This window comes from Schistocerca nitens, chromosome 4 (assembly GCF_023898315.1).
Source record: "Schistocerca nitens isolate TAMUIC-IGC-003100 chromosome 4, iqSchNite1.1, whole genome shotgun sequence".
NCBI lineage: Eukaryota > Metazoa > Arthropoda > Insecta > Orthoptera > Acrididae > Schistocerca > Schistocerca nitens.
In genome coordinates, this window is record NC_064617.1 from 227422930 (window position 1) to 227437618 (window position 14689).

At 46.0% G+C, this 14689-nt stretch overlaps 1 protein-coding gene across 1 annotated transcript in view; it reads right to left on the minus strand.

The window, feature by feature from the left end:
- LOC126253082 (proton channel OtopLc-like) overlaps window positions 1-14689 on the minus strand; it is a 153818-nt gene that overhangs the window by 11932 nt on the left and 127197 nt on the right. Inside the window, exons 8-9 of the mRNA XM_049954181.1 lie at window positions 8645-8870; window positions 5242-5495 (exon numbers count right to left, since the gene is read on the minus strand). Of these exons, the coding sequence (XP_049810138.1) occupies window positions 5242-5495; window positions 8645-8870 (480 nt within the window). The remainder of the gene's footprint in view (window positions 1-5241; window positions 5496-8644; window positions 8871-14689) is intronic.

Sequence of the window (14689 nt, forward strand, 5' to 3'; positions counted from 1 at the left end):
ACAACTGTTGTAACTGATCCTTGATATCTGGATAGTGGCATTAGGACGGATCTAACATTGCAACTGGTATCACAGGTGCTGTATCGGATTCAGATCTGGGGACCTTTCTGGCCACAGGAATACTTCAACATCATGCAGACAGTGCATAAAGTAGCATGTGTCCACAAATATTACCCTGTTGAAAAATGACACAGAGATTGTGTCGCATGAGAGATAACACATAGTGATGCAAGGTCTGAGGATATCTGAGACGTACCGTTGTGCCGTCAAAGTTTCCTAGGTCGGTATACCAGCTTGAAGTGATACCCCATGGTTCCCTACAGCATGGCGCCAGAGCAAACACAGCTGTGCGTATCCAAAACAGTGGAATAATGGGACCTCTCCCGAGATCGCTGGCATACTGACTGTTGTTAGTAGGGTAGAGCAGAAATTCGATTCACCGCTGAACACAACGGAATACCATCAATCATCATGTCCCCTGGAACGGAATCACGATAAACATAGTAGATTTTGTTGTGATGCTAACGACAGTCTATGTAGCGACGGTAACTGTCTATTCCAGCTACTCCTAGTTTGCGACCAATGGTGTGTGATGGCTTAGAATCTAATAGGGAGTCCATTACCTGTTCTCAGATCTCTGCCGCAGGTAGGAAGGGATTATGATGGGCGCGCTGTACAACATGCGGTCCTTTTCTCGTGGTGATGAAACAGAGTCTACTGGAACCTTAACGAGTATGCCTGCCCACACATCCCCGAGCAGACCAAAATCGGACAAATATGGATATAGCACTATTCGGCCAGCCGGCCAAAAGGAGGCCGCCATAAGACCCCTCTTTTCATTGTTTTAGGTGCTGATAACATGGTCTCGCACGAATATTCCGCATAATCGTGTCCAGACTAAACAAGAAAAACAGAACATAGTCTGGTATGTAAGTTTAACAGTTGACATATCCACCGACAGTATGTACAGTAAGTACTGCAATGTTTTTTTCTGAAAGCAGGTTGGTTTCATTCAGGATTCTAATATTCTATTTTACGAGGCGTGTTTTTTAAGTAAGGTCCGTTGTGTTGTAGACACTAGTAGTACGCGCGGGTACAGCAACGAGCGCATGCGGCTTGTACCGGCATGCCTCGGGAACAACTGTGCTCAGTTTCAGCTCTGTAGGTAACCGGTACGGTTCTGGTCCGTGCTTTCAAAATCTTTAAGACTATTTAGTCGCTCGCCGCGTGTGAGGTTCGCTTAGTGATACGGTTTTTGTCAGCAAGGAACCTGTCTGCTGCAGAAATTCATCGGCAGGTTTGAGAAGTGTACGGTGATACTGTTATGGGTGAAAGCAAAGTGCGTAAATGTGTACGAGAATTCAAAGATGGCAGTGACAACGTCCATGATGAGGTCCGCTCTGGTCGCCCTTCTCTTATTACACACGGTTTGGTGGCTTCAGTTGAAGCGAGAATTCGTGAGAACAGGCGCTTCACAATGAAAGGTCTCTCAAACGGATTTCCTAACATGTCGAGATCAGTGCTTTACAGAATTGTTTCTGAACACCTAAAGTTTAGGAAACTGTGCTCCCGTTGCGTCCCGAAACTCCTAAGAGAGGACCACAAAAACAAAAGAAGAAGGTGGCGGTTTCTTGAGTCACATCATGACTGGAGACGAAACATGGGATTCGCATATCACGCCCGAATCGAAGCAACAGAGCATGAGAAACACACACTCGTCTGTAAAAGTGAAGGCCAAACAGACTCTGTCCCATCCCAAAATCATGGCGTCGATGTTTTGGGATAGGCATGGTGTTTTGTGGGTCGACTTGATGCAACGAGGAACCACTATCAATGCAGAAGCATAATGCCAAACCCTGAAAAATCTACGCAGCGCAATTCAAAACAAAAGACGCGGCATGCTGACAATGGGAATTGTCCTTCTCCATGACAATGCAAGACCTCACAGTGCAGGTCAGACCCGTGATTTATTGGACAGTTTTGGCTGGGAAGTCTTAGACCACCCACCCTACAGTCCTGATCTTGCGCTGAGCGATTACCATCTGTTCCCACACCTCAAGCAACAACTCAGTGGCTACCGTTACAATGATGACGACGATGTGAAAACGGCAGTGAACTCTTGGTTTTGGAGCAGGCGGCAAGTTTTTATGAAGGGGGTATTTTAAAATTGGTTGAGAGGTATGATACGTGTTTCAACAAACTTGGGAACTATGTCGAAAAATAAAGTATGAACTTTCTGAAAATATGCTCTTTTGAAATAACCTTTCCTTGTGTACTTATGTTCAAACGGACCTTACTTAAAAAAACAGGCCTCTTTTGGCTAGAAAACCCTATCTTGAATATAATCACCGTTCAATGCTGCAGCCTTACGCCACCGTACTGAGAGGGCGTGTGTGCCCACATGGTACCACTCGACTGGCGTTTGTTCGAGCCAGCCTCTTGGTGTGTCAATAACTTCCCCATCATCCACGTACAGTATCCTGCGAACTGCGTCTTTCAGTGGGTCAAACTGAAAGAAATCCGAAGGTGTGAAATGCGGACTGTAGGGTGGATGAAGTTTTAATAGCTCCTCTCGGCTGCGTAGGCTTGTGTGAGACCTTGCGTTGTCATGAAGAAGTTCATTTCCATTTTCGTGGCGACAAACATGCTGAAGTCGAATCTTCAGTTTCTTAATGGTAGTGCAATACACATCATAGTTGATCGTTGCACTGTGATGGAGGACATTAAACGGAAGGACCCCTTCAGAGTTCCAGAAGACCGTCGCCATTACCGGCTGAGGGTGCGACTCTGAACCTATTTTTCAAAGGAGAGGTTGTATGGCGCCATTCCATGGATTACCGTTTTCTTTCCAGTCCGAAGTGGTGAAGTGTTTCATCGCTTGTGACAATGTTCCACAAAAATTTGTCACTGTCATCTTTGTAACGCGCAAGTAATTCCGCATAGTTGACACTTCATTTTTCTTTATGGTCTTCTGTTACACAGTTAGGAACCCAGTGGGCACACATCTTTGAGTACCCAGATGATCGAAGAGTGTGTCAGCTCTATCAATACAGACGTCCAGTTGTGCAGCGAGGCTTTGATTGTGATCCAAAGGAGAGTGTCCGCACGTTCCAACACCCCAGGAATCACAGCTCTGTGCGGCCAGCTGTCACTCGGGGGTTCATACAGGTCTTCCCAATCTTGTTGCAATGCTGACAGACGCCTTGAACAACAACTCATCGTGCTTTTGTTCACACCCAGGTCTTTGTAGACATTCTGCAAACTCATACAAATATCAGCGATGCTCTGGTTTTCCGTCAGAAGAAACTCAATGACAGTTCTCTGTTTGGAACGCACCTCCATTGCAGACGCCATTTTGAACGTTACGTACAGCGCCGCCAAGTATCGGAACATCATAAAACTGTTAAGGCTGAAGCGGGAATGTTCCACGATATCCCACGACAAAATTATTTTTTCATACGAAATTGTCCGAGAAAAAGTTTTGTATTACATATTGAACGTCCCTTGTACATTAACATCTGATCACGTCTTCTGGGTGCATAACTTTTTTGTCAGGCACTGTATTTCACGATATAAGCATGGGGCCAATATTAGTGATTCAAGATCTTCCTTTAGGGTTACCAGTAGTTGGTGTTTTTCTCGTGCGAACTTCGTGACTGGGATAGAAAAGCGGGAACTTGAGAGTGGTACACAAAGTGCTCTGGGGCACGTACTATAGTGTGGCTTGTGGAATATACACTCATGCTCATAAATTAAGGATAATTGCAGAATATGGTGCCACAAAATGTGGCACTACGCAAAACTGGCGCTAACAGCATAGGCACATAGGGAACACACACGACACAGGTGTGTAAGTCCACGGTATTGGTGATAAGTTGATAAAACCGTCCTGAAACACATGTGCTACAAAATGCCATTTTTACTGCACATGTACCCCGACATAAGTATGGGATGTGATCACCATGCACACGTAGACAGGCCGCGCAACGGCTTGGCATACTCTGGATCAGATGGTCGAGCAGCTGCTGGGGTATAGCCTCTCATTCTTGCACTAGTGCCTGTGGGAGATCCTGAAATGTCGTAGGGGTTTGAAGAAGTGCAGCGATGCGTCGACCGAGAGCGTCCCAGACGTACTCGGTGGGGTTTAGGTCTGGAGAACAGGCAGGCCACTGCATTCGGTTGATATCCTTTGTTTCAAGGTACTTCTCCACGATGGCATCTCGGTGGGGCCGTACGTTGTCATCCTTCAGGATGAAGGTGGGATCCACTGCACCCCTGAAAGGGCGCACATACTGGTGCAAAATGACGTCCCAATACACCAGACCTGTTACAGTTTCTCCGTCGAAGACATGCAAGGGTGAACGTGCATCAACCATAATCCCAACCCACATCATCAAACCACGACCTCCATAAAGGTCCCTTTCAAGGACATTAAGCGGTTGGTATCTGGTTCCTGGTATACGCCAAATGAAAACACGGCGAGACTCACTGTTCAGACAATACCTGGAGTCGTCTGTGAACGTAACCTGGGACCACTGTTCCAGTGACAATGTGCTGTGTTCTTGACACCAGACTTTACGGGCTCTCCTGGGACCAGGGGTCAGTGGGATGCACCTTGCAGGTCTCCAGGCGAATAAACCATGTCTGTTCAGTTGTCTGTAGACTGTGTGTCCGGAGACAGCTGTTCCAGTGGCTGTGGTAAGGTCCCGAGCAAGGCTACCTGCAGTACTCCGTGACCGTCTGCGGGCATTCATGGTGAGATATCGGTCTTCTTGTGGTGTCGAACACTGTGGACGTCCCATACTGTAGCACCTGACACGTTTCCTGTCTGCTGGTATCGTTGCCACGATCTTGAGATCACACTTTGTGGCACACGGAGGGCCCGTGCTACGACCTGCTGTGTTTGACCAGCCTCCAGTCGCCCTAGTATTCTACCCCTCATAACGTCATCAATATATGTTCTTTGAGCGATTTCCAACCCACAGTCACCATTAGCACGTCTGGAAACGTCTGCACACTTACTCGCTGCATCGAACTCCGACATGCACCAACACACCTCTGCGTATGTGGACTGCTGCCAGCGCCACCGTGCGACGACCGCAGGTCACATGTGCCACGTGGTCATACCCCGAGGTGATTTAAACCCGCAAATCGCCCACCAAAGCGTTGTTTTACCACGTATCAGCATTATCCTTAATTTATGAGCACGAGTGTAGATTAGGTGTAACAAGTGCTACTAACTCTAGGTGGCGCATGCGCCACATGCTGAGCAGCGTGGCGATGACGGCGGCCGAGTAGAGCGTGAGCTCGCAAGCGTTGATCTGGAGCAGCGCGCGGTCGCGGCTCAGCACGCAGAACAGGATGAGCGACAGGATGGTGAGCACGAGCACCAGCACGCCGGCGAACAGGCCCTTGTGCGCGCTCGCGCAGTCCACCGAGATCTGCTGACCCGACTGCCCGCCGGGGTACAGCGCCGGCTGCAGCGCCGACGGCGCCTGCCACACACATTCACTTGTTGTGCCGACCGTACAGGAAGGTGCAGAGATACATTCAAATAATGCTGCAACAGCAGAACATAAAGATAAACAGGTGAGAAAAACTAGAGAACTTTGTTCTTGGTCTTCCAGTCTTATTAAGCCCTCTTGTTTCACACATATTGTATGTTACCCGCCTTTGCCTATAGTGCACCTTAATTATCCACACGATTTAGAACATCTTTTCCCATTCTACACCATGCAACGCTGTTTCCAAATAAAAAAATCTTATGAACATGCACTGATTTTTCTTCAGTCTTGCTTCCATTATCAATCGCGACGTCAGAACTGCCTCTTTGGCGCCTCTACGTTTCCTTAAACCATGTTGATAGTCATCTAACAGATCTTCAGTTTTCTTTTCCATTCTTATGAATGTTACTCTCCTTTGCAACTTGGATGGGTCAGTTGCATCGCAATGGAAGAAAACATTTTAGGAAGCTACACACTACTATTAAAGCACTTTACACATTGGCATGCGCTCTGGTCATCTTTGTTCATGCGAAATCGCTGTCTTCTTGTGGAGTGTTCAGTTACTCTATTGCTGTAGGTCCTTAGATCTTCTTAACTACTGTACTTCAATTTGCAGAGGACAGTTGAAACATCGCACAACAACCAACTATACTGAGCAGTAGAAACATGATGGTGTTTAAAACAAACCTGGTTTGGATTTTTAACTACTGATGTGTCGACCATGGTATTATTTGTCTTGTTGTCGCATCCGTGAAGTTGGTCGACGAAATATAATAAGAGAGACTGTGACCATTTGATAATAAAAACGACAGTATAAAAGTAATTTTGATGAATTACAAATTAAAATCTATACTTAAATTGAAAAAAAAAAGCTTTGTTTTGACCGCCGTCTTGTTTCAGCTGCACAGTAGGGGTGGTTATAGGCGCGTTGATTATGATGGCGTGTTGTAACTGTCCTTTACAAGTTTGTCGACAGTGGTTAATAAGGTGCAAGGAGCTGTAGCAATGGAGATGGTTGAGAACATCACAAGAAGAGTACCATTTCATATGAAGAAACATAACCAAATCACACGCCAAACTGAAAGAACTTTCATATATATGTTTACTTTTGTAATATGTTTTTTGCATTGTGATTGTAGCTTGAACATAAGGTTTGTAACTCCAAATATGTTGCTTCATGTTGTGACTGGCAATGGTCTCTGAAAAACCTTTTGACATTTTTGAACGTAGTTCTCTTATCTTTTATGGATTCTCCCATTCTCTTCAACAATCATCTTTATCGCTAATTCTACACCTCACATCTCCTCAAATACCTAGTTCTCTGAAAATCCCTTATTTACATCCACCTAAAAAAGCAACAATGCACATATTTCTATCATCACCGTACCAGAACATACGGCTTGTCTGTACCAATCCCTACCTCATTCACCTCAAGAAACTCAGTATCCCATACCAAAATACAGTCAGCCGACTACCGGAATCTTAATAGAAACTTACACCTTCCACCATCAACAGTTTCCTCCAATCGTTTACTGTCCGTTAATCGCGGCTCTATCAATCAAATACTTGCATCTTATTTCGTGAAATCAACCACTTGAAAACAACCTTGGTAGCCGAAACCGCACGTTGTGCTCGAAAATAAAAGCGCTGCTTGTGCTGTTATTCAATTCCTCCTAACAGCCACCCTGTAGCTCCAGTTACAATGACCCATTCGAACGAAATGGCGCAGTTCACTGAGTACGTATCGGAAGCATTACGTCTCAAAATGCCATTCTACATCTACATGACTACTCTGCAATTCACATTTAAGTGCTTGGCAGAGGGTTCGTCGAACCACAATCATACTATCTTTCTACCATTCCACTCCCGAACAGCGCGCGGGAAAAACGAACACCTAAAACTTTCTGTTCGAGCTCTGATTTCTCTTATTTTATTTTGATGATCATTCCTACCTATGTAGGTTGGGCTCAACAAAATATTTTCGCATTCGGAAGAGAAAGTTGGTGACTGAAATTTCGTAAATAGATCTCGCCGCGACGAAAAACGTCTTTGCTGTAATGACTTCCATCCCAATTCGCGTATCATATCTGCCACACTCTCTCCCCTACTACGTGATAATACAAAACGAGCTGCCCTTTTTTGCACCCTTTCGATGTCCTCCGTCAATCCCACCTGGTAAGGATCCCACACCGCGCAGCAATATTCTAACAGAGGACGAACGAGTGTAGTGTAAGCTGTCTCTTCAGTGGACTTGTTGCATCTTTTAAGTGTCCTGCCAATGAAACGCAACCTTTGGCTCGCCTTCCCCACAATATTATCTATGTGGTCTTTCCAACTGAAGTTGTTCGTAATTTTAACACCAAGGTACTTAGTTGAATTGACAGCCTTGAGAATTGTGCTATTTATCGAGTAATCGAATTCCAACGGATTTCTTTTGGAACTCATGTGGATCACCTAACACTTTTCGTTATTTTGCGTCAACTGTCACCTGACACACCATACAGCAATCTTTTCTAAATCGCTTTGCAACTGATACTGGTCTTCGGATGATCTTACTAGACGGTCAAACAGAAACACAATGGTCGCATTTTTCCTCATCATTTGTTCAAATGGCTCTGAGAACTAACATCTGAGGTCATCAGTCCCGTAGAACTTAGAACTACTTAAACCTAACTAACGAAGGACATCACACACATCCACATTCTAACCAAGTCCCTTAACTCTTCCACGAGTAATGAGTGTGTTGGGGTGGGACACTACGAATGTAGTGTGTGGATATATAAGGTGAGAATGTGGGTCTCGCGGGAGGCGTGCGCTAGATAGTCCCTGCAGTCGCGCTATCGTCTGTGCCCTCGGTGGCTCAGATGGATAGAGCGTCTGCCATGTAAGCAGGAGATATCGGGCTCCAGTCCCGGTCGGGGCACACATTTTCTCCTGTCCCCGTTGATATATATCAACGCCCGTTAGCAGCTGAAGGTATTAATATAATTCTAACTTCGTTCTAGACGGCTGCTGGTCATCAATGGTGTATGTTCTTTCGGACATGTCCTAACGAACAGACATCACATCCATATAAGTATAAGAAGAAGTATGTCGTCATTACGAAGTGTAGTTAGTAGATGGATGGGACAGCAGTATACCTTGGTAGTACTGATCTTGTTGCCGTAGGCACCAGAGTAGCTCTGTCGGCCCCTGGAGTAGGCGTTGACGTCCTTCCACATGGCGTAGAGGATAACGGCGCAGATGAGGGAGTACTCGATGGTGCACGGGAACAGGAAGGGCGACGCGTTCTGCACCAGCGAGCCCATGATGTTGGAACGCCGGCACTCGCGCAGGTCTTGAAGACCCTTCAGTCGCCCGAATTCGCTGCAACACATTGTGGCCACCGTACGTGAGACGGTATCGTATAAAATCATCTGACTGGCACTGTAGATCTATACTAGCTAGAATATACGGATGTAACAAGAATGAGAAGTATAAAACATGGCTGTACGAGATTACGCATCAAGTTTCAATTATGAACTCGATAAAATAAACTTCATAAAGAAAATGGCTCAGCCCTCAAATAAAGTGGAGTAGCGTGCGTCAAATCATTTTCTTCATTTGAAGGAGTACAATGTTGCTATAATTGACGATGAGTTTGCGTATTGTTATCATGCATTTCCAACTCAGTATCACACGGTGTTTAGGTGGCGCACGGTTCCAGTGTGATCAAACAATTCTGAATGACGAAGAACGAAGTGGCAGACCATCTCTTTGTGAAGAATCAAAGAACAAGAGTATTGGAAGTGTGGTGTCACCGCCAGACACCACACTTGCTAGGTGGTAGCCTTTAAATCGGCCGCGGTCCGTTAGTATACGTCGGACCCGCGTGTCGGCACTGTCAGTGATTGCAGACCGAGCGCTGCCACACGGCAGGTCTAGTCTAGAGAGCCTCCCTAGCACTCGCCCCAGTTGTACAGCCGACTTTGCTAGCGATGTTTCACTGTCTACATACGCCCTCATTTGCAGAGACGACAGTATAGCATAGCCTTCAGCTACGTCATTTGCTACGAACTAGCAAGGCACCATAATCAGTTACTAGAATTCATATCTCAAGAATGTATTCTGAACAGATAATATTGTGAATCCTGTACCGTCAAGAGCGACGTTCATCATTAATGGATTAAAGTTAACTATCAAACTAATTACGTCCACTTTCTGAATTCTCATTCCTTGTCATGTTCCAGACTTCACGTCAGTACAGTTCTTCCCTCTTCACGCCAGCCTGCGTGAGCTAAAACGCGTGCATTTCGGCCTCCACTCGTAACACGGTGTTGGGTCTTCTGCTAACACAAAAGGAAGCCCTGACGATCGAATACCGGTGTGTCACAGTTGACGCTCATACTTCCCAGGACGTACACATTTGCTGCTGTGTTTGCTTCTGCCCTTCCGCCCCCCCCCCCCCCCCCCTATGACATTGCAACTATTGACTTATGTTACAACGGAGAAAAGGGAAAACTTCCCAGTTTCTTCTGTGCAATAATTCTTTTACTGTTGTGAGAAGCCTCTGGATGAACGATTACCTGGAGAATGTATTTATTTATTATCAAATAATACTTATTTGGTCCACCTTCCATTCTGTAAGCTGAGTGGTTGGATTGATGAATCAGACTGTTTAGGAGATTCCGCCGGCAACGAGGGCATCAACGCCTGTATGCATGAGCTATGCCAACCTTACAGTATTCTGCTTCTTGTGGGGCTAATGGTAAACGCAGAGTGTGTCAGCAATGTTTCGTTTATTTCGAACGTCCGAGTTCCGCAGTAAGCAGTCACTAGCGGAACTAGTTCGCCCCACCACTTTATTTTTGGTTGGCATCTCGTAAGTAAAGCTCGGTATCGTAGTTCAGTTTGCTGACGTAGGTTGGAATTAGGCACTGAGTTGATGTTTGATCATGTAACAGCTTTCGGTAGATGTCCATTCAGAGCTGAAATTAAGTAAGTGCTCTACAGTCACATTTACAGTTGTATTTAAACAATTTTCACGCGTACAATGCGGCTGGCGGAGGGAACGAAGAGGGGTAGCCTTCGTCCGTGAGAAGATGCACCCACGTGTGCGTATAGATAAGTGAAAAAGCAAAATGGAGGAAGATTGAAGTCCCATAGAAGCGACGACATTAGAGATGAATCACAAGGTCTTCATATACACTACTGGCCATTAAAATTGCTACATCACGAAGATGACGTGCTACAGACGCGAAATTTGACCGACAGGAAGAAGATGCTGTGATATGCAAATGATTAGCTTTTCAGAGCATTCACACGAGGTTGGCGCCGGTGTCGACACCTACAACGTGCTGACATGAGGAAAGTTTCCAACCGATTTCTCATACACAAACAGCAGTTTGACCGGCGTTGCCTGGTGAAACGTTGTTGTGATGCCTCGTGTAAGGAGGAGAAATGCGTACCATCACGTTTCCGACTTTGATAAAGGTCGGATTGTAGCCTATCGCGATTGCGGTTTATCGTATCGCGACATTGCTGCTCGCGTTGGTCGAGATCCAATGACTGTTAGCAGAATATGGAATCGGTGGGTTCAGGAGGGTAATACGGAACGCCGTGCTGGATCCCAACGGCCTCGCATCACCAGCAGTTGAGATGACAGGCATATTATCCGCATGGCTGTAACGGATCGTGCAGCCAGGTCTCGATCCCTGAGTCAACAGATGGGGACGTTTGCAAGACAACAACCATCTGCACGAACAGTTCGACGACGTTTTCAGCAGGATGGACTAGCAGCTAGGAGACCATGGCTGCGGTTACCCTGGACGCTGCATCACAGATAGGAGCGCCTGCAATGGCGTACTCAACGACGAACCTGGGTGCACTAATGGCAAAATGTCTTTTTATTCGGATCAATCCAGGTTCTGTATACAGCATCATGATGGTCGCGTCCGTGTTTGGCGACATCGCGGTGAACACACATTGGAAGCGTGTATTCGTCATCACCATACTGGCGTATCACCCGGCGTGATGGTATGGGGTGCCATAGGTTACACGTCTCGGTCACTTCTTGTTCGCATTGACGGCACTTTAAACAGTGGACGTTACATTTCAGATTTGTTACGACCCGTGGCTCTACCCTTCATTCGATCCCTGCGAAACCCTACATTTCAGGAGAACAACGCACGACCGCATGTTGCAGGCCCTGTACGGGCCTTTGTGGATACAGAAAATGTTCGACTGCTGCAATGGCTAGCATATTCTCCAGATCTCTCACCAATTGAAAACGTCTGGTCAATGGTGGCCGAGCAATTGGCTCGTCACAATACGCCAGTCACTACTCTTGATGAATTGTGGTATCATGTTGAAGCTGCATGGGCAACTGTACCTGTACACGCCATCCAAGCTCTGTTTGACTCATGCCCAGGCGTATCAAGGCCGTTATTACGGCCAGAGGTGGTTGTTCTGGGTACTGATTTCTCAGGATCTATGCACCCAAATTTCGTGAAAATGTAATCATATGTCAGTTCTAGCATAACATATTTGTCCAATGAATACCCGTTTATCATCTGCATTTCTTCTTGGTGTAGCAATTTTAATGGCCAGTAGTGTACGTCTATACCCGCATGTCTCCTTGCTGTGTTTGGTGCAAAGTGATACTACCATCTCAACCCTGTCCTGTTACAGTCGTGAACGGTTATTGACAAGAAGAGTTGTAGGTAAGTCTCCGTTCTGCTTAGAAACTCTTCAGCTTTATCTTCAACGCCTTTCTGCGAGATATACAAATCAGGAAGCAATATATTAATCCACCCTTCTAGGAACGTATGCTCTTGGAATTTCAACTTGCAGCGTCTGACACTGGAGTTGACTGTGTGACGCTTTCGCGCATACTAAGTGAACATGTAACGAAACAAGCTGTTTTGCTCTATTTTGTCTTCCAGTGTTATCTGGTACGGATTCCATACTGATGAGCAATATTGAAGTATTGGTCGAACGAATGTTTTGTAAGCTACTTCCTTAGTTGATGGTCTATATTTCCTGAAGAATTTTCCAATGACTCCCAGTCTGACATCGTACGAAAGAATGGGCAAGACAATCGGCCGTACCCATTTTCAAATGAACCATCCCGGCAATTTGCCCAGAGATATTTAGGGAAACCATGGGAAACATAAATCTGGATGAACGAACGGAGATATGAACTGTCGTTCTTCCGAAAGCAAGTCCAGTGTGCTAACCATTCCGACACCACGTTTGGCACATGAATCAGCCAGTTTATTATTTATTGCACCGGCTTAGCCCTAAATTAAATTCGTGTTTGTTCATGAAATTTTTAAAGTTGGTTCTTTCGGAACTCGTGTCTTGTTATGTGTTCATTCATGCTTTAGTCTTGATTCATTGTTAGTAGCCACGTCAAGTGGTGCATTTGTAAGTCGAAGCTCGCCCTGAATTGTATAAATGAAAATACACACATCTTCAGAAAAAAAAAACAGGACACCTTGAAAGACTAGAGACAGTACGTTCATATTGACAGGACTTGTATATTAGTATGTTCTGCAGAAATGATTATCATTTGAAACATGTTGGGCAGCGGGTTCAAGGACATCGATATCTCAGCGCAACACCACTTACCGGTAAAATGCCTTTGCGGCTCTCTTTGTAAATCGAAGGTAATGGATCAATGTGGAGGATGCCTCGCAGACATATGACCGAACTGTACCGTCAAATCAGTGAGTTTGAAAAAGGGCACATTATTGGAATATCCATCCGGGAAATTGCTGCTCGTGTGGGACGTAGTGTTTTGATAGTGCAACGGGTATGTGCAGAATGGTTCACGGAATGTCGTAGAACATGAGGAGGTGAGTCAGGTCACACTACCCGGACCACCGCAGGAGGAGATCGATACATCTGAATGTCATCACAGGATAGATCTGCGTCCTCCTCGGCTCTGGCGCAACAGTACAGTAGTGTAGCGCATTGCACACTATCAGGGCTGGCAGTCCGTCGCCGTTTATTACTGCATGGGTTACGTGCGCGTCGTGCACTTCTCCGCCGAACTTTGACGTATGTGCGGAAACATGCTAGGCGGCAGTGGTGTGTATAACGACGTCACTTGGGTCAGCAACGGCATCAGATAGCGTTTTCACTCGAATAAAGGTTCTCTTTGTTTGAAAATGATGGCCCTATTTCGTTTCGCCACAGACAGGTTGAGCGGCGTCATAGTAACTTAAAAATTCTCACAAGACGTATATTGTCAACTGAAGGCTTTATGGTGTTGGGTGCTATTTTGTACAACGACAAATCAAAGCCAATGAGTGTCCAGGGCACTGTGACAGGTGTGACCTACGTGAATGACGTCTTGCAACCCGTAGCCATACCCCTTTTGCACAACCACCCTAACGCCATTTTTCAGCAAGACAATACATGGCCACGTGTTGCTGTACGAACATGTGCCTTCATTGTGTCACAGGATGTCAGCATTTTGCTCTGGCCCGCCAGATCACCAATCCTGCCACCAACCGAAAATGTGTGGGATATGGCGAAACAATGGGTGCAGCACTGTGGACCAGTGCCAACCACCGTAGATGAACTGTGGAACCGGCATGGCTATACCACAGGACGCCATCACGCATGGAACAAGTTATCAAAGCAAATGGTGGGCCCTGTGCCTACTAGGCAACGGAAGTAATGCTGAACCGACGCGACTGAAATGCTAATCATTTCTGCAGAACATACTAATGTACAATGAAGGCTTTCACGACCGGGTGACATGGCTGTTGATATACTTTCCGGGATGTGAGGTCGTGGTCCAAGAACTTTTCTGCTCCTTACGTTTCGTCCAGAACTGCGCTGGACTTCCTCAGAGGCGCTGCTCCAGTCGGCAAGACTCAGCGGAGCAGCGCCTCTGAGGAAGTCCAGCGCAGTTCTGGACGAAACGTAAGGAGCAGAAAAGTTCTTGGACCACGACCTCACATTCCGGAAAGTACAGGGTGATTCAAAAAGAATACCACAACTTTAGGAATTTAAAACTCTGCAACGACAAAAGGCAGAGCTAAGCACTATCTGTCGGCGAATTAAGGGAGCTATAAAGTTTCATTTAGTTGTACATTTGTTCGCTTGAGGCGCTGCTGACTAGGCGTCAGCGTCAGTTGATGCTAAGATGGCGACCGTCAACAGAAAGCTTTTTGTGTTATTGAGTACGGCAG